We start from the raw sequence: 23,375 nt of genomic DNA on the forward strand, positions 1-23,375 counted from the left end.
GGCAGTCAATTTATTATCAAATATCTGTGTTATGTTAAACTGGGTACATAGACCTACAAAAGGTATGGAATTTGTGAATGATTTCTGATTCTCTAAAACACCTATACGGATGTGTGTTCAGAATTTAGCACAGGCCTATTCAGTTTTGCTTGAGACCAGCAGTGTACTACTAATCACGACTTGAAGACAGCTTATGATAAGCAGCGATGGTCAAACAGCCTGCTGAACTCAGTGGACCTGCTTATTTACATCCTAACTGAGATGTCTAGCTATATTGTCTGTGTTAAAGGAGCATCTGCCTTAGAAATGAAATATATGATAGTTGGGAAAAGGTTCTTTGCTTTTTTAAGCAAAACCAAAGTAAGTACATTATTTAAGGCTTCTGTATAAGTGAGAAGAAATACTAATGGCTAATTCCAGCCCAGACTCTCAGAGGATTTTCTGCAATTCTACCCACATTCCTTCAGAACCAACTGGTGCAGTTACTTCAGTAACAGATTGTAACACCCTTCCTGACCCCTTCCCAATATCTTCCTCCTCAGATAAAAACTAAGCAGAATCATCTTCTACAGTTACAAATACGCAGACATCGAAACGTGAATTTAAAGTCTAATTTCTACACTCTATTTCAAGTCTCTATCTTGGTACCCCTTCAAATTAGCAGACTTTCAGCTTCCTTGTACCTCACTGAGACGTCATTCATCACCGTAATAAGACAAACGATTTTAATTTTATGCATAGCAATGATTTTTGCTATAACACAGCCCATCTCCCAATATTTGCACATCTCTAATACTAAACTCCTTCATTTCTCTGTCACCACTTAAATTTTAAATTATGCTCCAACTATCTTCAGCTATTCTGCAGTCTCTGGAGCATAGCTATTCTGCATTATGGGAGATGTAGTCCACTGAACACATTTTTACCTGAAGGCAGTCATGTTTAATATAAACATTTGGCCGATGTTCTGAGTGCCTAAAATATTTAACCAGCAAAGCGCAATGCAAAAAGTAATTTAAATTCATTAGGAATAGATTATATATAATAGGAAAGCATTTCTGCAGCTCTGCAGAAAGCAGTTACCTCAGAAAAATCCATACTCTGCCATTTAAGCACTCTTCATAGCCTTACGTTCTGCTAATGATTTTTCAGTGGTAAATCAACTTTGCAACATCAACTACTTTACATTTTACAGTGTATTAATAATACTAAAGAAGAACGCTAATTTTGTAGAACTATACAAGAAAAGCACTTCTCTGCTTAGGAGCACTTTTTTTCTACACAGGCAGGTATAGCTTTCTAGCAAATGCTGCATAGCTCAGCTTTCAGAGAGTATGTGGCTATCGAGAATATGTTTGTTGTTTTTGCATAATGCAATGCAGAGCACTTGAAGTTATGCTTGAAAAGAAATTCACTTACCAATATTTTCTGTGGGCATTGAGACTCTAGTTGGTTCTAAGAGATTATCAGCCAAGACAAAAGCCCCTTCTTCTAAAGTATCAAGTAACATGGTTGCTGCATGGGCTTGTTCAGAAGAATTCATATCTTTCCAGGACTCTAGAGCTTCAGGCCTGAGCAGGTTGTCCACTGTATCAACAATTGCCTGCATTCATTAGAAAACTATCATTAGGTCTGACTGCCCCAGGCAGCTGGGGAAAATTTCCAACATTATCTGGTGACAATTATAATACTTAACTGTCAGAATGATTTACTGTGATTTAATGGCACTAGAAAACTATTGCCAACATAAAAATATTTTCCATCCCCTTGCTGAACTAGCATTAACAGAAGCGCAGCCACTAGTACTGTGTTGTCCCTAAGTGGTAAACATGCATATTTGACTCATCTCATGTCAGATATAAAGAAGTCTTATTAATGTGCTGAAAAATTTAAAAATAAATGCTACAAGTTTTGCCCGAAGCTTTCATCTTAAAGTTAATGTCAAAATACATAACTTCTATTTAAAAATACTAATGCCAAAAATGGCATTCTGTAGTTTTGGCTAACTTAAGACAACTCATGCAGCTAGAGCACCATAAACTGCTTGTCTATGACAAACTGCCTTCTTTATTACAGGAGGCATGAAATGAAGCTGACTCAGTGGATATAAATTAACCTGGGCCACTCTCACTCCCCCTTCTGTTCCTGTACCTGTTCATAGATATTTAAAAAGATTACTAACTCTCATTCCTGCACAAAGGTCAGTTTAAAAAGGAAATCAATAGAGCAAACAAGATGTCCACTGACTGTCCCTGTTATCAGTGAAGGCAAAACTGTAAAACTGAGTAAAGCTGCCATTTAAAAAAGTCTGTCTTGTAACAACTCTATCATCGTGTTTTAAGGTTCATTAAGCTGCATATAAAGTAACAGTAAATAAGGAGGAAAAAAGAATTCAGAGACATCGTTACATTATTTTTACAAAATAATTCAATCAATCACAGTAATCAGTTAATCAATTGAAGGCAGGCTCTTACAATAATGCATAATGTAGCTGTGCATTGAGTATGCTGTGCATTGAGTATGCCATGCATTGCTGAAACACCATGTTTACTCTGTCCCATTTACCTACTCATAATGTGTCCTTAAGCATATATATAATTTGTTTGATCAATTTAAAAGCATTGGGAATGGAAACAGAACATGTTGTACAAACAAAAATATTTTGCTCTGGAATACTGTATTGTGGAAATAAATGAATAGAAAAAGTTGGTCGAGACTATTGTCAGAGCAAGATTAATTAGCCTAATCCATTTTAATATCCTCTTTCTGTCTGCACTGTGAGCCACCACGACCTTCCTGGCAGGTGGAAGATACTTCGAAGTGGCATTAAAGCCTTTTTTCTTTCTCTAATGGGAGACAGAATAGTCAAAATGCTCACACTGATACTGCTGCAGCCATTAACTAGAGTGGAACAGAAATTGGTCTGCAGAGGCCAGATTCATTAGTCACCAAGAAATACAGATTGGAGCCTCTAATCTGAGGTACAAATGAATCCTCTGTCACAAAGTGGGAACTTGCTTCATTTGCATAGTGTAAGCCAGCTTTTGAGTTGTAATTTCAAGAGGTTTATTAGTCTTATCTGAGCAGGGAAGCCCGTTTGAGACCTACAGAAAATGACACTGGTCAGAAATGAAGGTTGTGCCAAAGTTTCTTGTGTATCTCTGTATAGGGCTGATGGTATGCATTAATTAATATGAAATGCTTTTTATTTATTATGGAATAATCTAACTCTGGCTTTTTCATTGGAATCAGAATGGTCATCTGTGCAATGATACTTCTGAGGCGTTCTCTCCCCTCAGACAAAAGAGACATGGAAGGTGGAAAGACCACGCTGCCCCTGCAACGCATCAGTCTAGGCAACTCAATTACTGTTCTTCACACAGTAATATTTATTACTAAAAATTAAAGTATGAAAATTCAGTTTACTCCAACAATACCTGCTGGATTACCCTTTACTATGAAAAATCATGTTTTCTAATCAAAAACTATTAAAATTATTATTTGTGAAGTGAATTTCTCTCCTGATCTTTGTTTCTTTTTGTTGATTTATTGCTGTAACTGGTCATCTCCCATCCCTTTTCTAGGCTGCAGGATGAAAGAGAGAAGGACTGTACAGAGAGCTGTCTCTTCAGTAAGTCTGCCTTATTTTATTATGTTGCAAAGTATTTCCAAGTTCTTTTTAAAAATCATTCTTACATTTAATCTCAGAGGGTACAAGTAAAACCCAGTGTTTTAAAAGAAACTTTGAAAAAATATGCAGTAAAATTTTTAAGAGCCTCCGACTTGATCTATTCTAGGTCTTCTTCTCTCTTCTTAACAGGACTGGGGTGGCATTACTGGCATTGTATCACAGAGTAGGAGCTGACAACTACAGACAATCATTCTGCGGAAGATGAAAGAAACTGAAAATCAGGCAACATATAGCCTGGTTAGTGGGATATACTGGCATATATTGGCAATATATTAGCATATATTGCTTGGCATATATTTTTCTAGTGAAGTTGGAGAAATGTTTTTCTTTACATTTTATCCTGAAATTGCTGAATCTGGCCTTTGTAAGAACTCTTAAAACTGTAAGAAATAGTGATTTTACTAGGTATAAAAATGCACAAGGAACAAAGCAGGCTATATAATGTAAATTTTTCATGCAAGTAAATTTAGTCTAACCAGTCTTTGATATAAAAAACTACCAAGGTGAAGGAATTTCTGATCAGTTGCCAGCTTTTTCCTCTACCCAAAGTCATATTACAAGGAAAGAAATGTTACTTCCAATTCAGATAATAACCATTTCTGTTCTTATACTTTTGAGAAAGTGGAGGTAAAAGAGGTATAAAATTTGATCTTTTTCTTTTCTGAGAGTTTTATACCTGTGCAAAGCCAACATTTGTACAGTTGATATGGGGCACAATACACATTTATCAAAGACTGAAATACATAGGATCATGCAGCAAGATGATAAAGCGTGGCAGGTTGCTGAAGCAGGGAGAAAGCAGGGTGACAGCACAGGAGAGATACCTTAAGGTAAGCCCTGCATGTCTTCTCTCGTTTTTGGAGCTTTTTAGTAAGAAAAAAGAAAATCAGAAGTTAGACACATTCTGGAAAGCTTCAGAAATATCCAAAAATTAGTCTGGTGTTTCAAATCCCAAACTTGAACTATAAAGAGTCTGGACATTAATATAGTTTCTGTCCAATGATGACCATAAAAAATCATCATACAGGAAACTTTTCTTCCAAACCTTAATACAGATGCCTAGATATCTTTGCCCAAAAAGTGGGATTTCTGTGAAAAGGTCGAAGGAGAAAAATCCTGTGTGAGCACCTGATTTGTCTCTGGGCAAACTCTTTTAAGGGTAGCTAGGGATTTTAAACAAAATTATTGTCAAAATATTGAAGGAGTAGGAGGATCTCTCTAAAGTAGGCTGAAAAATGTTTCATTTGTAGCCTGTTGACTAAACTGAGGCAAGGAAGAGACCATGAAGTATAGCACTTCCTCTGAAAAAAACAGGAACGATATCACTTTTGTGACTTGCAAGTAAAACACTAAGACATAAGTTTTCTCCGAAATAAGGTTTCCTAATTCCAAACATGGGGCAGATTTTTAATATACCAATTTTAACTAATGTTGTATCTTAAAAAGGCTAAGAAAGTGCTATTATTCTGTAGGAAGTCAGATCAAAACAAAATCCTGCACCTATGCAGAATTCCACTGATTTTATTATATATTCAGGCTGATCATTAAAATGATCACTGGACAAAAAAACTGGACAAAAATACTGATTTGTTATGGAATTTCTGAGAGCTAGTGCCCATTTCCCTCACATGAGTTATAATGTACTCCATATTCTGATAAGGGACATACAGCTATTCTGTTTTTAGGACAAGTCAGCTATGGTGAATTATAGCATATCACCTACAGAAGGGAATTTAAACATTCTATTGCGTATTTACTGCTGTTTCCTCTCACATGTTTATTCCAGAATTAAAAGCACGCAGGAGCAAAGTATGCATTTGGCAGTAATATTTCTGAAAGGAAAAAAACCCAAGGGCAATGGTTATCCCAGCAGGGGTGAGGAACAGAGGTGCGTACCTTGTTATAACTCCTTCCCGCAGAGTCTTTCTCACTGGGCCTCAGTTCCTGCAGCTGAGCATCGAGAATGTCCACGAGCTGCTCCATCAGCCTCACCGAGGAGCTGACATCCCCGGCAAACACTGGTCCTTTGGTGTGTTTAGCCAGTTCATTGGCCAGACTAGCAGCATTTTCTCCACTTCTGATCTGAAATGACAATTTATATTTTCTCAGCAGGATCCCTTGTTCTGCTTGCGGCTCCTAATTCCAATTCCCCGTACACCTTTGTTGTGGTGAAATAACCATTTGCACATACATTCAAATCTGCAACTAATTGAGACCAATAATGTTCTCTTTATCTCAGAAGATTAAAGGTTCTTAGATCCGTGACACACAAAAGCAGTTCTTAACAGCCATCAAAACCAGAAATCAGACTGGGACTTTTGGGCTAGATCTTCTGTTTCATCCTCACTTTTATTTTACTGCCATTATTAGACACTAAGAAATCTATTTGTTCATATCAGTGCTTGAAGCATTTGAAAGTCAAGTAGCCTGGTACTGACAACAAATTATCCAGTTTTCATAAACTTGGTAAATCTCAGTAGGGAGGGAAAACAAAGAAAGTGGCTCTGTGCTCTAATCATACTGTTATTAATGCACTCATATAAAAAATCTATTTATTACAGTATAATTTTTCCCTAACTAAAAAACTGCTTTTATACCACACATCTTGCTGTGTGATTTACAATATTTGATTCATTAAGCAAATACAGCTTTTGTTTTTTGAACACAAGGCAAGCTATTTTGCTTTAAATAGCGATGAAATTCCATGAGCACAGATACAGCACAAGAACTTAGGGCAAGAGCTTACCAGAACCCACACGTGAACCCAACTTTTGATAAATGCTTTACACACCAAGCATGTGTAACACCTTCTATTCTAAATGAGTACAGTAATAGAGATGGTTTCAACAAACAAACTGAATTATTAACGCTCAGAGTTAAAATCCTTAATCACCAGTGTATGTCGTATTAAAAGGTTCCAACCAACCTTTTGCGCCAGCTGGTTCACCCAGTGCGAGGTGCAGTTGCTGAGATCGGGGCCTTTGGGGTTCCACGTTCCAGTTAAAACCACACAGAGATACGAGGCCGTTCCTACAACAGATGTAGAAAGCTACAGTGAAACTGAAACCATTTTTCTGCATGCATTTAGGAAATCAGCTACAATGTACTCCTAACAGATGCTAAATTCTGAATACCACTAATGGAAGTAGTTGACAATAATTGACAAAAACGTTAAGAAAATAATGTAGATTACAAACAGCAATAAAAAAGTCAGTGAAAAGTACCAGACGTTTTCTGCAAACAAACAAAAAGCCCTTGATTTTTTCTGGAGCTCATCCAGAGGGGAGCTCATAACGAGAAAGGCAGCTGTAAGCATATTTCACAACCATCCTCAAGCAAAGACCTAAAATTTGACCTGGATTCTCAAAGAGTATGTGCAAGGCAATTCTGCACCCGCGCTCAAATGTCTTTTATAGACTGCAACTTGACCACTGCCTGTAGATACTGCATTCTCCAAGCAACAAAAAAATCATATGACAGCTTGAGATTAAAAAAATTCACCGTGAGAGAGCTGCACATTGCTTTTGAAACATCTGCTTGAAATCAAGATACATTTTTAAAGGCAATACCTCGTGTTCCTTTGGGGCAAGGGCGTTCAACCATCATTCCTCTTTGTGTCTGAGGCCAGCTAATCCCCCTAGCCTCAGTCGGTTCACAGAATCTCTCTGGCAAAGGGAAAAAACTTGTCACAGGAGGAATTTTGGTTGTGGAAACTGGTGGTGGTGGCTTGGGTCCTCTGCTTCCTTCCTTCGTTCCTCCGGCTAATGTTGTGCTTACAGGACCTTTCTGTGATGTAGTGCTAGTGGTGGACACTGTGGTTTTGTATAGCTCTGCAGAAGAAGTTATTGTCACTGCTGTGGTAGGCACTGCACAGAGAAAATTAGAGTAATAATAAAGTAAGTGATTTCAGAATTATCAAAAAAAGTTTTTTAAATGTCATTTATGTGTTTTTAAAGGATTCTCTTGTGTCTCCTTTTCTTTATCTCAATATTACTCTTATTGCTATACTGGATGCTTAAGATATAACACTGAATGAGTTTTAATTTTTTTTTTTAATCCCAGCTCATACCAGTATGATGTTTCAACATGTTCTCTGAACAATCTCTTCCATAATAAAAATTGATAGCTACATTTCTGAAGGCTGAAAGGCAATACTAGTGAGTTATCAGTACATAACAAACCTAAAGCAATTAAAGATTTCTTAATCACTTCTGGAGAAAGAATAACTCAATAGACAGACTCATTTGAATCAGCATGCCATAAACAGTACAGTTCAGCTTTAACAGCAGAAGTAGTGGGCTGTAACTAACTAGACCATTTTAAAAAGTAGACCCCAAAACTTCAAGTCACCCACTACACACCTTCCAGGAAAATAATTACTATAACATCTTCCTACCCGGCAGTCATTCTGCTTGAGAGGCTCATAGCATGCCTGATTACCTCCAAACACAAGAGAAGCATAGCAGGTACGTGCTGTTTTAGTGCTTGAACATTTCAGGCTTTAACATCCTTTTTTGATAAAGCAGGTATGAAGATACAACTCATTCAAGCCAGTGGCAAGCACACAGTTTAATTGCTGATGAAACACTAGGCTTGGTTTAGGCCAAATCTTTTCTGACTGAGACTCACAACTGGTTTTTCCACTGACCCACGGAGGAAATGAACTGTTGGAACTGATGAGCTACACCCACAGCTATTTAATTTTTTGGGGCGTTAGAGAGATAACACTAGTTAATACTACTGGAGATAATATTCTGTAATTTCCGTTCATCACCTTGAAATGTATATTGAGCAACAGTTGAAACAATGCAAGTGAGCAATGCAATTGAAATACTTATCATTAATTATTTCCAAATCTTCATTAGCATTCACAGTGTTTTATAGGCACATAAAAGCACAGATCCTTGTGCTGGGGAACAAATAAGCTCATATCAAGTCTGCTTTTTATATCCTTCCTGATATAGAAATAAATGAAGCTAATTTTAGGATTAACTTTAGTGCATAAAGTGAGGTGGGTTTTTTTTTGCTCTTCGGCCCTTGAACTCTGACTTACTGAACAATGTATGCTCTTAAATTAAGCTACAGACAAAAACAAAAGAAAAGATGCCTAGCTTTCATCCAGCGGATGTTTTTTAAGTTTGTGTTTTGAATAAGATTAACTTTCAGTAGTTTGGAAAATAAACAACTATTATTTCAAAATCCTCTTTTAATTATATCCCAGTTATAACAATTTTTTACGAGTTTCATCAGTTTATGTTGTTGTTTCTATATGAATTTAGAGTGGAGTTTTTGAACATCAGAATCTATTTCTAAAGAGCATGTGCAAAGATGTTCTTTTTAACCCTTTCTTGCTCACAGGTGAGAAACTTCTTCAGAGAGTGTCTTCTGTCCAGTCTAATTCTTGGCTGTTTGAAAACAGCCCATGTAATTGTGAGGAACTTCTTGTGTAGCCAGCTACTGCGAAAACCTGTTCAAATCTTTGTATCTGTGCTGCAAGTGTTTGCCTGACATCTTGGGCAACTGCTGTAATTTCCTTTTGATTACAATGCAACCGGCCTGCTACCGCTTTCCCAACTTATGTTTGCCCAAAGCATCGCAATTGCTTGCAGCAGCGTCAGGCAACTGCTGCTCAACCGGGTCCCAGGCAAGAGGAGCTGCTGGGGGAAGGGGAACGAGGCAGGCGACGACCAGTTATTCCCATCATCCCCTAACACACTGCGCAGGTTAGTACATTTTAATCACTGAAATCAGTATTAGCAATACTGCTAACAGTACGCAGTCCTGTAGCGCTTAGGCTACCTTTGCCTCAGGAGTGAAACAGCCCTGTAGGAACTCGTACCAAGTGCCGGAAGTTTAGCAGTGAGGTGACCATTTTCAGGACATATTTTGTGCTGAACCCTGAGCTAAGATATTCTGCTGTCATTATGCAGCTTTAGGTACACCAATTTTAATGCTAGTCATTAAAACGAATTCTAAAGCATATCATCTATGTTGCAAATATGACCCACATAGCTTAGCAGTAATACATACTTTTGAAACTTATTTAGGAAGACCTTCTAGGAAAATCACTTTAAACCACTTCTCTCACAAAACTAAAAGAATACAGAACATTTCTAAGAGATTTCCTCTTGTTTTACATATAAAAAATGGAGAACTCCATATATTTAAGAATGCACCATGGAACGTCAGGCAGCGCTGGAAGTCTTGGAAAGGAGAAAGTTGAAAAAACAAGACCCAACCGAACACACCACTTTAGGAATACATCTAGCATTTAAAAGGCAGATCATTTTGTTTTTAATGACCTATTGGGGAACTTAATCTGCAAGGTCATTGTCCTGGGCTTTAAGCAGACACATGATAGCTGCCACCACCTGATGTTTCTCGTTCTGCAAGCCATGGGTGATGGCATCTGCAGGCTCCCATACACTGTCTTTCACAGTGCTTTACAGATATAAGATAATGGCAGTGATTATTAATAAGCTGCAACTAAGAAGAAGAACAATCTCCGTTTAGGGGTTATTAACCTATCACTCCAAGCAGCATGGATGAGACTGTAAAAGGCTGAAGATATGTAATTTTTGTCCAATTCCAAAACAGCAGGTTTTACAATGTGAGATTCTATTTTGGACTTTTTGACTGGGCTTGTCATGCCAAGGAGAAAAATAAAACTTCTGCTGCCTTCTTTCCTTTCTTCTTCTTCTTCTTCTTCTTTTTTTTATTTTTAAGAATAAGTCTGTTTCATTGTCAGCTGCAGACAGTCTTTGTAAAATAAAAAATAAGAAAAGAATAACAGGAAGAAAATTCAAAGACAGAAGTAGAGGATAATTAATTTGCATTTGTTTCATGCATTACTTACCAGCTGATTTAAATAGTTATGCATACTATCTGTTTCTAAAAATGAAGATGCCACTGGAGTAAAACTTAACACCTGTTTAACAGTGTGATGTCTATAAAAAAACATAACACAATTGCCCAGGACAGCAGGGAATAGTAACTTTGTTTCCCCAACTGACAGAGAAGAGTAGATTTAGAGAAGGCATTAATTTTGAAGCTATTTGGTATTGATTGCTAACAGGTTTCAACTCTAAGTAGGCATTAAATACTTAAGAAAAAATCTGATGTTAGATACTAAAATCTTATTGAAATGCCTAGATGATGCATCACTTCTGAAATTCTAATGGTTCCATTTTCATCTCCCTTTTCATTCATTTCATCTCTAGATGATTTTAGAAATTGGTTGCATTGATTTTTTAGTTAAACGTATGTTTTTATAGGTCAGACATTTAAATGCATTTGGACATCTGAGAATACAGACGCCCACTTTCCTTTTCAAAACGTGTCACACACTGAGCTAGCACGCAAAGCAACAGGGATCAGAAACCTATGGCAGTCGGGATCTCCCTGCCTTCTGCTGACTCCTGCTAATGTGCCTAACTGTTTTTATGCTTCAGTGCATAAGGGGAAGCCACTAAGACTTTCTTAATTACCTATAGTTTCCAGCTATTATTCTGGCCAGCATTCTATTGACCCTGCCAAATCCCATTTAGTTGAAAGCAAAATATTTACACAGCCATTTCTGAATTTATACCTGTAAATGGTAATAAATATGCTACAAAATTAGCAAAATAGCTATGATTAAGAAATGTGCTATCTGGTCCCCATTATGCTGTCTTTATTTGTACAGCCACTCTTTAATCAATCTGTAGGATAGCAGATTCGAGATAACAGCAAAGAGCTGATTTACTTAACAATTTGCTGCATGACTTCATCGTAGATTCTTGGGAGTTGCAAAGATTTATCTGCACTAGCTTTCTACTATTTTAAGCCATCGGTGATGGTACTCTCAAGGGTTTTGCTCTGTCCACACGCACAACATCCATATTTTCCTGCAGTGATCCAATAAAACTTAATGATGGGTATCATGGTACAAAAGGGGAGACTGAACTCCAGTTTGAACAGCTTTTCACAGTTAGTGTAAATTGGAATAAGTACAGATGAAATCTTTCCCTAATGCACTAAAACATAACAAAAGGGTTTATCTTCTTTTTGTTACCAAGGAAACCTTACAATGTAATAACTCATTCACTTTTTAGGAAGAAAATTCCCTTCAGTCTTCCTGAGTTTTTTAATTTAAAATTCCTTTAAAAATTCCTTTTGCCAACTAGGATTCTTCGGGTCCCCTGAATACCCCTTTAGAAAGAATGTATGGGACATACCCATTAAACTTACCAAGCATATATAAAAAAAAATGTTTTGAATTTTTAATAGCTGCTGTTTGCAGGACCTGATACATTTTATTACTAATTTAAGGTTTTTAATTTTAAATATAATTTTTTCATTTAACCTTAGAAAATGTGCTGTTCTGTAACATTTAAGCGGTATTTGTCAGCCATATCTCCGAATATCATTTATAGATCTATGTAGTGTAATATATACAGTACTCTGTTCCATGAGAACAGAGAAGAAAAAACAACAGATAACGAATGAAGTCAAGGCGGAGCATTCCTGAGGGCAGAAAGAGCCAGCAAACCCAATTTCTAGGGTAAAAGGGTAGCTTGGCTGCAGCGTCCTTAGTTTTAGAAATCTGAAGCATTTTCTGAAGATTAAGAATATAAGGATATGGGGAGCCTGTAACATACACAGCTGCAATAGGGGGAGATAGTTTAGGTTTGCAGCAAATGCAAGGTCAACATTAGGTTAATTACAGTGGTATTTCAGAGGTTTCAATGGGCACATTTAAAACTGAAAGAAAAAACAGAAAGAAAAAAGGCAGATTTGGAGTCACAAATGAATCCAGTATTTTGGCCTTGGGAGCAAAGTAAGAGTTCGAGGTCAACAGCGTGACTCAAAGGTGACAAAGAAGTCTTTCTATAAGGGAAGACAACTTGTTTTTGAAGCACTTGATAGTAAGAAGTTACGGCGTAGACAAGCACTGGTAGCCAAGACAGATAGATGGGAAAAAAATAAATCAGCGAGTGTCTATATATCATTATTGCTCCCACAGCAACAGAAGGAACACAGACAGCTGAGTTTTCCACGATGGCCCCAAGTTATCCATTCGAACAGGAAAGGCCAGGACTTCCAATTTTGAGGCACTGACCTTGTGACACCATTAAATACTGGATATTAAAGTACCATCACAAAAGACAGCAAAAAAGAAGGTTCTCGTGCTAGCAGACATAAAAAATGTTATCCTAACACCTATGTCTTTGAGTAGATGGTTAAGAAATCTGAGTCGACCCGACAGATCAGAACAAAAGAAACACAAAAATATCCTTCATCAAATATATGTATGAGCAGAAAATTTGATCTAACTCCACATGAGATAAAAAAATCAAAATGTGTATTTCATATGCAGAACCTTATACTGCACAACAATGCAAGGATTGATCTTCAATTTATATAGATTTTATTTTGAAACAAAGAGGAACTGAACATATAATACAAATAAAATACAGAGTCAGGAAATGTACAGAATCTCTTTATGGTTTTATAGTAGTACATCTCAAGGACAATCATATTAGATAATTTTTTCTTTAATTTGGTATATCTTTAACTACAGGCAATTGGCTTAGGCTGAAGAGGAAATGAATTAAAACATATTCTTAGATCTGCCATATACAAATCCACACAAAATTAAACTACTGGGTATTGGCTTTATGAAGGAAAAAATACTTCTTCTGAATATATGCATCACACGTATATTCAAATAAACGTAATGTCTTTCTATAGCCTCTATAGTTAAAAAGGGTCAGGAGCAAAATGTATTTATTGAGCCCATAATGCATGTAGAACTAAAAGCCACAAAGCACTCAACAAAATATTCTTTCTGCATCTTCATGGGTGAACGGGTGAAGCGCTTAGATGAGAGGCGAGCACCCCGCACTGTGCCCCGGACCCGGCTCGTCCAGCTCCGGCTGCACTCAGCTGCCTCACGTGCCGCCTTCTGCACATGGAAACCCAGGAGCAGCAAGGGGGGCTGGTGGATGCCCAAATCTCTTTCTGGCCCCAGGTGGGATGTGGCCATGATGTGTACTGTAACTCAGTACCTTACAGACTCTCTCATAATAAAAACATTAGGAAAGGTCTTGGGGTCTATTAAAGCCAAGGAAGGACCCTACAAAGCCCTTTTGTACCTTGTTTAACAATTTTTGCCCCAATGAAGTGACTTAAAGATTAGCTTTTGCCACATTTATGATGTATGCTTTTATTAACGTGATACCAACCTGGAACAAACTCTAGGGCAGTTGTCTGAATGGCAACAGCTACTTAGAACCTGCACCTCCATCTTCTCCTCCTACTTCTAAAGCTTTGGAGAATTTGCATCATCACCTCAGTTAACCCAGACGACAAGTGACATGCATGAGAATGCACGAAAATGAAAACAATAAAGTTTTTCTCTAATTACATAGGTGGGTACATCTACGCTAAGAGCAGTCCCAAAGCCTCCCTCGGGAAGGGGCTCGCTTCCTATGCAGCCAGCAGATCTTGCTGGAAGACTGGCCAGGTGGCCCTCGAGACCATACTTGGATCTGCAACACTGCAAGCTTCCTAGTGTATCCTCACCTGGCTCTGGAGAGCACTAATATATTAGCTTAAAACTGTCTTGTTCTGGTATATTGTATAGACTTGCATGTCTAGCAACAGCTATACCAGAATGTATTGATGTAACTGCGTATACACTGCATAGTTTGTACTGCTGTGCACGAACCAGCTTAGCTGAAGCAGGATAGCTACCTTTCATGTTAAGAAGCCATTATTACTACCTTTTGGAAGTAGAAAAAGGTCTGTTAAACATGTATACCAATTAGAAGAGAGAAGTGAAGTATTACCTTCATTACTAAAGCAGCTAATCAAAATTCTATTCTTTTTTGCATGCATCTTCCTCTGTCACAGAGTATTTCTCTTAAAATTTACTTTCTCCCTTAGGTGCTAATATCTGGCTGTGCCTATTCATGTCATTCTTTTAGGGATATCTGAGTCCTAAATGCCTGCTTTTTTCTGTTCACTTTTGGCAGTTAGTGTCTTGCCTTCTAGGTAGTTGTTCTAACTTCAAATCAAATGAATTGCAACTGTAATGGACTTACCAAGAAAACTGCTACAAAGATGCGAGATAATCTTGTCTAACCAGACATTAGAAACTGTGAAAATAAGGCTGCAAAAAAATATTTATCCTTGGTATTGCACATTAACCCCATACACCTCCTCTGGGACTTCCCAGCACACGTCACTCTCAGCTGCTGGCGCCATGAAGTTAAAAGGTCTGCACATGTGTTGTAATCAATTTAAAAGGCAGGTAACATGGAACAAACACAAACATGTTTCCGGCTCAGCGTGAATGAACTAAAACTTACTTCAGCTACAGAAAGTTAAACTGACTGCTAGTGTAAAGTAAATAATGCCCCAGCTCATTCTCAGACACAGACATATTATATTCCTGTATAAGAAAAGGAAAAAAATCCAAGCCTGTAAACCAAATAATTCTCTTTCTTCACAGGTTCTGTTAATTTGCCTTGCACCAGCGTAACTCCGCGCTGCCCAGCATCATGCTGAGAAACCCTCCTGGCCCTTCTGCCAAAAGCTAAGTCTAAGACCCGAGACATCTTAGCACAGCAATCTGAGTGGAAGTACACAGAGATTACGAATGAGAAAACCCAACATCTTACCTTGGGCAGGATCAGGTGGGCCAAACTCCAAAGAATACCGTAGAATGAAATTGTTATTCCACACATACAGCTGGTTGTCTCGGGGGTTGTAATCCACTGCGGCAATGTACTGATACTGGTTGGGGAAGGGAAGGTCGATGTGCTCGCCCCTGCTCAGCCTGGTGTTGTAGATGTAGTCGATGGCGTTCCTGCCTGTTTCGCTTTCGTTGTCTTGATACACCGACCGGACGACGTAGAGGACTCCGCATATCATAAAAGCATTCGACGCTGCCCGTTTGTCGTACGTGGTTTCCCACGTGGCTTCAAAGCGAAGGGTGTAGGGATTCAGCTGGCTAATGACGATCATCCCGTTGTTTTGCTCCGTGGCATAAATCACCCACAAGCCATTTTCATCAACGGCCAAGTCAATGTCAGTCTTTCCTCCCCATCGGTACGGAGAAGTGTCGTGGTAATTAGCGTAATTGATAATGGCCTCTCCGCTCTTAATTCTAGTCCTCAAGTCAAATTTTACTATGTTCCTAGTTCGTTCTTTGTTAAAAAAGACAGCACCGTCATACACTACAAATCCAGTACCATCCACTCGATTTGGAAGTTTATATGTTGTCTGCTGGCGTCCGTTTTGGAAGTCCTCTAAAGAAGCATATTCTATCAAAGTATCGGTGCGGTACGGAGTCCACGGCATGAAGTATATTTTATCTGCAGCCTGGAGAGGATCTTTGCACCAAGCACCTGCTTTTTGTTCAGCTTCATATAAATACGGTGAGTCCACAATTGCTTTCAACGTCCCCGGGCAAACAAAAACTAACAGTCACAGAGAGAAGTAAGACAAGAATTACGTCAAATTACAACTGTCTCATAATCAAAAGAAAGAAAAAGAAAAAAAAAGCTAGGTAAATCATAATGACTGTGTCAGGAAGAAAAAAAATCAATTTAATTGGCACTGGATTATACCTTATTTTATAATTAATGCAGTTATCACCCTTTATCATCCACTTTTCTTAAAGTTACCATGTTCTTGCTGTACCAGTATGGGAAGTGGATGGGAACATTTTTCACTAGTACAGACCAAGGCTCAATGGCATACACAGACAGCTGAAAATGTAGAGCTACTCTTGCATTTTCATCTTAAGACTTTTAATGAATACGCAATAACGCTCCAGAGCTTTTAACTGGTGTGCAGCAGTGCGCTAGGTCATTTCAGTCCGAAAAAAAATCACTTCGACTTGTTTAGAACTTTAAGAAGTGGGGAGGCTGAAAAAGGAGGTGCCTCGCTTAAAAATAAAGAAACAAAACAAATCATCAGGTATATAGAGAAAGCAATTAGGAGCCGAGAAAACAAAACACAACCAAAGCAATGAATGAAACAGACCAGGAAACCCTGTAACCATGGCATGCTATGGAGAGGGTTCTGGAAGCCAGGCAAGATGACACTTTATTAACGAGAATTTACCCAAGGGTGAGAGAAAGAGAGGGAAAGAAAGACAAAGAGAGAGGGAGAGAAAAAAGCAAGGGAGTCATCCCTCCAGCCCAAGTATTTCAGACACTATCCCCCGCCACCTACTTTAAGCAGCCAAGTCACTTTATTGCAAACAGTCGACTTCTTTATGAGGTGTATTTATGAGATCCTGCTGATTATCGTAATATAAGAGTGTTGTGGGGAAGGGAAGGGAAGAGGTTAACATCCATAAGGCACATAACAAGGAGCTGGGGTTTGGACTGTATACGTTATTTACCTTTTTGCTCCACTTCTATTTTAAGCATCGGAAGAAAAATAAAAAAGTGCAAGGAAAAAAGAAAGAAGATTAACATAAATTGACTATTAATCTAAAGATTAAATTAGTAACAGACGCTAAATATAGGGAGAATAAGAACTGCACTATATTGGATAAAGAGAAACAGACAACAGGAAAACCTAGCAGGAGAGAGATTCTCAGGTTACATAAGTGAACATGGATCAATCATTTTAGTAGATTAAGGAGGCAATACAGATATGTTGGCATGTAGTTTCACTTAGTGAACCTGAATAAATAATGAATGACTTTACTAATGCATGGTATATATACTCTTCTTCTTCTCAAACCCAAAGCATTATGCTGTCAGGTTGATTTTTAAAATGGCACATTAATATAGTATGTATGTGCTAACACACATATACATAGTATATTAATTAGATAATTATAAATCCGAAATACAGTATATTAATTATACAGGTATGTATGTGTGCTTTGGAAACCTTCCCCCCATCTCTTCCCCAGTCATTCCTCTGCTCTTCTTTCTTGTAAAGAAAGCAGTTTGCATCCTTTAGCTCTCCTTAGGTTTTATTTTATTTGTTTTCTTGAATGTTAATCTTGAGAATTTTGTCACTTCTTAGTCTATAACTGCAAAATCAGACTAGAAGGAACAAGCAAAAACATCTAGGAAGAGGAAGCAAAAGCACAGTAAGCAAGAAGAAAAGAGAGGAAAAAATTAACATTTAGTTCTTTTAGATATTCTCCAGCATCACCGATTAAGCCCGAAACAGCAAGCTAGTATGCAAGGACAGTCATACTAAGTGTTCAAAACAAATACCCATCCCACCACCATGCATGGAAAATCATGAAGCAAACCCGATTAGCAAAGTTATATTACTATAGCAATTTTTCCCCAAGGAAGTTTTAAGGAACAAATTACAGGATGAGTTATAGCTGAAGTCTAGCTAGTAAATAGCTTTCCAATAATTATTTGCAATAAAACCTATTTCACATACTCAGTAGCCTTTGAAGTATGTTCCCTTAGTTTCATAAAATGACCTGGAAAATGACAGTTGTACCAATCTTTATAACAGTATCTGCTGATACCAAGGAAGTGTATCAAAACTATCTGCACAGCTATTACATCTTCAGTATTACGGTATTATCCAGAAAAATGTATTTGTATGTTCCATAAGAAGTTTTGGATTTTCAGTTTCATTTAACAAAATTACATATGATTTTGTGAGAATGGTATTGGCTGATCTAATCTAGTGTTTCTTTAGGAAACAACTCCAAAACTCTTAAGGGGGGGGAAGGGGGAAGAGAGGCGCTTAATATTGTCAAAATGAGCAGTAGTTTTCCTAGCCTTTGTTCATTTATATATCTTCAGGAAACATTCTTGTTTTTTTGCAATTTGTAATTCTTGAGTTATCCGAGTAAACAGAAGATGCAGTCTTAGGTGGATTCCTAGGTTTTCACAATTCAGCGTTAATGACTTTCAGATGATTCTGTCTGTGAACTATTATGCATGAGCTTATTCCTCGCCAAAGAGCAATATTGATATCATACCTGCTTCGAATCAGGAATAGGACAGTGGGAAAAAGACAGGGATAACAAAAATCATTAGTGGCATGTCTGCTCTGAGTGCATTTGTGTAAAGCTGCACAGTTTTCAGGGACAGATGGGCTTATTGAAATAAACAAATGCTGCAAAGTCCAATCAATACAGAGAGAGAGAATGAAACACTTTAAAACGTTTTCTATTGAATTCCTGAGTCCAAAAAGGGCTTAAAATAAAAATGCACTGATGTATAAAATGGTACTTTTGATGTGCTTATTAATAAAAGGGCTGACTTTTCTTACTCAGTCAAAGTGCCAGCGTACACTGTGCAGCATAATTGAGAGAAATGTCAAGTATGGTTCTCTCAATTTCTTTGTAATTTAATCAATAACATTCTAATTTTAGGACAAAGCAATGCCTATTAAATTTGTTTAGAATTGTAGTTTTGTTGGAGATCCAACTGAGTATCTCAACAGATTTTTTTTCAACTAAAGAAGATTAGAAAAACATCAGCAATAGGTCTACACTCTAAGATGCAAACACAGGAAGCTTTTTATTAAGCATTTTGTTATGAGGGCAATGAATACAGAACCCAGAGGAAGCTCAATCAATACGCGTGATCATCAAGGCAGCTATGCATTTCTGGAGGCCAGCAAGACATAGAGAAGATCATAAACTGCATTTTGTACAAGGGTGACACACCAGCTCCAATGCATAAAAGCTCCCAACTTTTATCACAAAATCTGGTACTAGAGCTATTTGTAGTCTCCCATGGACTGAAAGGTGTCGCAGTGAGACACAGTAATTTTGCAGTCCTGCCATAACCAAAGATGAAGTTCAGAAAAATAAGAACTATAACCGAACTTTGGTTTCTAGTTTCAAAGTCTTGTGAGCACTAAACACCTCCCTTCCTAGACCCACGAAAGCCCATCCTGCCTTCCTAACCAGTCTCTCATGCCGGAACAGCTGCTGTTTGCAACCCTAAAGATTTCAGCCCTTTCCACATGCCCGGCAATGGAGCACTGGCACATGTACGGGAGAAAACACTGGACTTGATAACTGGAACTGATCAGGCAGCAACCAAGAGACTTGGAAAAATGCGAGGATAGGCTTTGGGGGACAGGGAGAAAACACAGCCAACAACCAAAGGGCTGCTGAGGCACAGTGTGGTTTGAAATCAAACTTCAAAGCTCATCTTTTATAACTGGCAACTTTTTTGATGATTGCTGGTAACGACAGAAGATTCTTTTTAAAATTTTGGAACTAGGCATAGTGTCATCACTGTACATGCTGCAGTTAACAAACTCCCAAACTTAGATTTTCAAAGACAAAAAGTATCCAGAATCCTGAGTTATGACAGACACAGAATTATATATTAAAAGGGGCATGCCAATGCAATTGTCAGTAAATAAAAATAAACATTTTAAAAGTAGAATAACTACATGTTAGAGTACAGGGTAGGCCGCGCTGTGGCACTATACTTCTGAAAACTGGAAAAGAAAAGATGCCTGTAGATAGGAATACCCAAACGGTAGAATATATCCACACTTGTCTTCCTAAAACAACATAAAAAATTATGTTTGAACATTATTTGCATTACACTTTCTCGCTATGGACTAGCCTACTGGAACTGGAAACGTAACCTCTTGTCATTTGACTGATCTCATGGTTTGGAATCAGATGCACTGCCCTCTTTCTGAGGATTTGGGAACAAAAATAATGCTAAAGTAAAAGTCATTTTTGTGGAACAAAATAATTTTGGTTAGATTGGGGTAAGACAACACTCCTCAAAAGTGGCATAAGAAGAATGGTTATAACAAGCCACCGATACTACACACAGGAGGAATGGTACTAGGGATCACTGTATGCAGTAGGCTTCCAATCCTACAAATGGTACAGAAAAAAAAAAATCAGAACGCATCCATTTCACAATGACACAGCAGAAATGAAGAAAAAAAGATGATCTGTGTTTGGCCTTTAACATCAGTGAACGTTCAATGTGGTGAAACAGTACAGAATAGTATTCTGATTTAAGAAGCCTGAATTTTAAAATCATGTGCAGTAACCAGTATGGACAGTTTTGACATGGCTTTGCTTATGCCAGAACTCATTTCCTTCCTTTTTGGATATAGACTGTCACCACAGTGTTTTTGCATCTCAGAGTTGGCTTGTTTCCTGTACCAATAGAAAATGTGACTTTGGTTAAGCATTACTGCAGATCAAGAAATTCACGCTTAATAATAACTTAAGGGAACAATCAGTGCACTGCTCAAACTCCACTGCAAACACAGCTATTTCTCTGTTGAATTACAGGACGAGGGAGAATTCACTGCAAAGAATGACCTTACAAGGAAGCAAAACCAGTTAAAAATGTTGAATCTGCAGAACGTTTATGAACATGCACACATGTCAATGAAAAAAATATTAATTACTGCAAGGAAACAAGAAGTATGTCTAAGACTAGTGAATTCTGGCATTAGAAAGAATATTGTACAAAACTGCTGAAATAGCACAACTTCTGATTTTTTTTGCTCTCAATATTGATTTCAGTATTTACTCTGCTTTCAACAAAAAAATCTGTTTTGGCAGTTGATTTCAAGGCACAATTCACATTTTCTGTTCACAGTAAAAGTGAACATTTCTTTCTCGCTCTTTTCCGCATTGTTTTCAAGAAACAGATTTTAGTAACTTACTGATGAATTATTCACTCTGAATCAGTGTTCACTTGTGAATGTGCCCCGGAAGCACAAAGCTGTCTTACAAAATCTACCAAGAGAGGCATTTGCCTCAGTGTGTCAGTGGTGGGTTTTGCTGGGCACCCAAAGCAACCACAACAGCAGGCAGCCTTTCAAGCAGACCATGATTAAAATTGAAGTCAATTCCTTCTTTAGAAATCTGTGAGCCAAACCAATTTGTCAGCAACTGGTATTGGGCAAAAGTACAAATTTCTAGCTGGCCTACTGAATAGCTAATTTGAGTTTGTTTTCTGGAAAAACAGTAGCCTTAAAAGCCAAACACTTAAGAACACAGACAGACAGTTGGCCAGCATCGCCCCATGGCTTCCTTCCACACGTGGTGAAGCTAATTGGAGGCCCTAGTCGGCAAATGCTCTGCATGCATAATGGTTCAGTGGGCCATAAACATATGGTCCTTTTCCATGTAATAATAGCGCTCCTGCTCTAATTGTGAAGGCCAGAGGAAGTGAACAAGAATAAAAAGATTATACTTACTGTAAGGAACACATTCATACTGAACTTCTAGATATTTGTACGTCCCAGGACAAGGATCAGGAAACACATCTGACCCAGTTACTACTATACACTGTGTTCGGTTGTTGCACCTGAAATGGGAAAAAAAAGCAGGCTAATTAATTTAAAATTACATTTTAATTTGCAAGTTAATACTAAAGTGGTAAATACAGTGCTAACTCTTTTCACGCTTGGGCAGTCCAATCCATAAGACAACAAAGTTAATTAATACTTGATCATTCAAAGTCCATAAATAAAGCTTTGGGACAGTATCTCAGTTCAAGCATTATACTCCTAAATTTGGGAATCGATGTTACCTCAAATGTTACTCATTCCCACTGATAGAGATAGCGGTTCCCAAATATCTACCGGCTCTATACTACTATACAACAGAATCAAAGCAAAAGTCAAAGATGATGCAAGATGAAAAAATGTGCAAGGTCTCAGTTTTGAATAACGTACAATAACACAAGTGAGCAATTCCTTAGTTCTTTAGAGATATACATACTGCTGAATGGTTTTACATCTCAGACAGCTTTTTGCTGCGATTCAAGGAAGCTATGATTTTGGTTGGAAGAGTTACTGTAGACAAAGAGCATTAACATTTCCATTTTAATTATTTTAGGAGCAATTGGTGGACTCTAAACTTCCTCTGTTAGGCTACAGGAAGAGGGAAAGAATGACCTTCTGAGGAAATAAGAAAAACAGTTAAAATGAAGAGTTGCAAAAAAATTAATTAAAATATATTTTAGACTAAATACTGAAACATATGCATTTAACAACAGAAACCAATGCATTTTGATAAAATGAACTTTATATATAAATAACCACTAGAGTCTACTAAATTTAACAGTTTTAAAGTTTTTTTAATAATAAACAGATATTTTGGACCACCATTCAGTTTTCTAGAATAAAAAAGAAATATTACATTGGAATTTAAAAAGGCAAAAACTATCACATAACTGTGAAGAGACAGCCAAAATGTAATACAGAAAAAATAGTTAGAAGGAAGTGGAGGAAAAAAAAAAGAAAAGGTCAGGGAGTTTGGTGACTAAAAGAAAAGGAGCTTGGCTGATCTTCTCAGGGGTGAGTTTTATTTGTCAGCAAACTGAATAACAGAAGTCTGAAGTTAAGTAATAGCCTAGCCTTTGACTCCCGCGGTACATCAGCTTCTCTATTGCCCTACTACTTCCCACACTCTGAATACCACATCCCAAGCTAAATAATCTATCATGTATCAACGAGTTTCCACAGCTGGACATTGCAAACAGGTATGAGAATAATTCACACTACCTCATAAAAGGTAGAGCAAGGACGATTGAGACAAATCACTTTCCTTTTAATATTCTAATTGAATTAGCATAGAACTGGTTGGGACACTCTTGCTAAGTAAATCCAGGAACAAAAACTCTTCTGACTTTTTCTTTTTTTTTTTTTTTTAAGAAGGCTAGTTATTTCACTTTTAGTCTCATAATTGCAA

At 37.6% G+C, this 23,375-nt stretch overlaps 1 protein-coding gene across 13 annotated transcripts in view; it reads right to left on the bottom strand.

The window, feature by feature from the left end:
* ADGRL2 (adhesion G protein-coupled receptor L2) overlaps positions 1-23,375 on the bottom strand; it is a 392,431-nt gene that overhangs the window by 29,730 nt on the left and 339,326 nt on the right. For 10 of the 13 annotated variants that reach the window (XM_013961432.2, XM_013961429.2, XM_013961431.2 and 7 more), the window contains 7 exons: positions 21,878-21,987; positions 15,358-16,158; positions 7,261-7,557; positions 6,618-6,721; positions 5,588-5,773; positions 4,516-4,554; positions 1,420-1,603 (listed from right to left, as the gene is read on the bottom strand). In XM_013961432.2, coding sequence (XP_013816886.1) covers positions 1,420-1,603; positions 4,516-4,554; positions 5,588-5,773; positions 6,618-6,721; positions 7,261-7,557; positions 15,358-16,158; positions 21,878-21,987 — 1,721 coding nt within the window. The remainder of the gene's footprint in view (positions 1-1,419; positions 1,604-4,515; positions 4,555-5,587; positions 5,774-6,617; positions 6,722-7,260; positions 7,558-15,357; positions 16,159-21,877; positions 21,988-23,375) is intronic. The other 3 variants (XM_013961433.2, XM_013961430.2, XM_067301003.1) reach the window with 1 other exon arrangement.

This window comes from Apteryx mantelli, chromosome 8 (assembly GCF_036417845.1).
Source record: "Apteryx mantelli isolate bAptMan1 chromosome 8, bAptMan1.hap1, whole genome shotgun sequence".
In the NCBI taxonomy this organism is placed as follows: Eukaryota; Metazoa; Chordata; class Aves; order Apterygiformes; family Apterygidae; genus Apteryx; species Apteryx mantelli.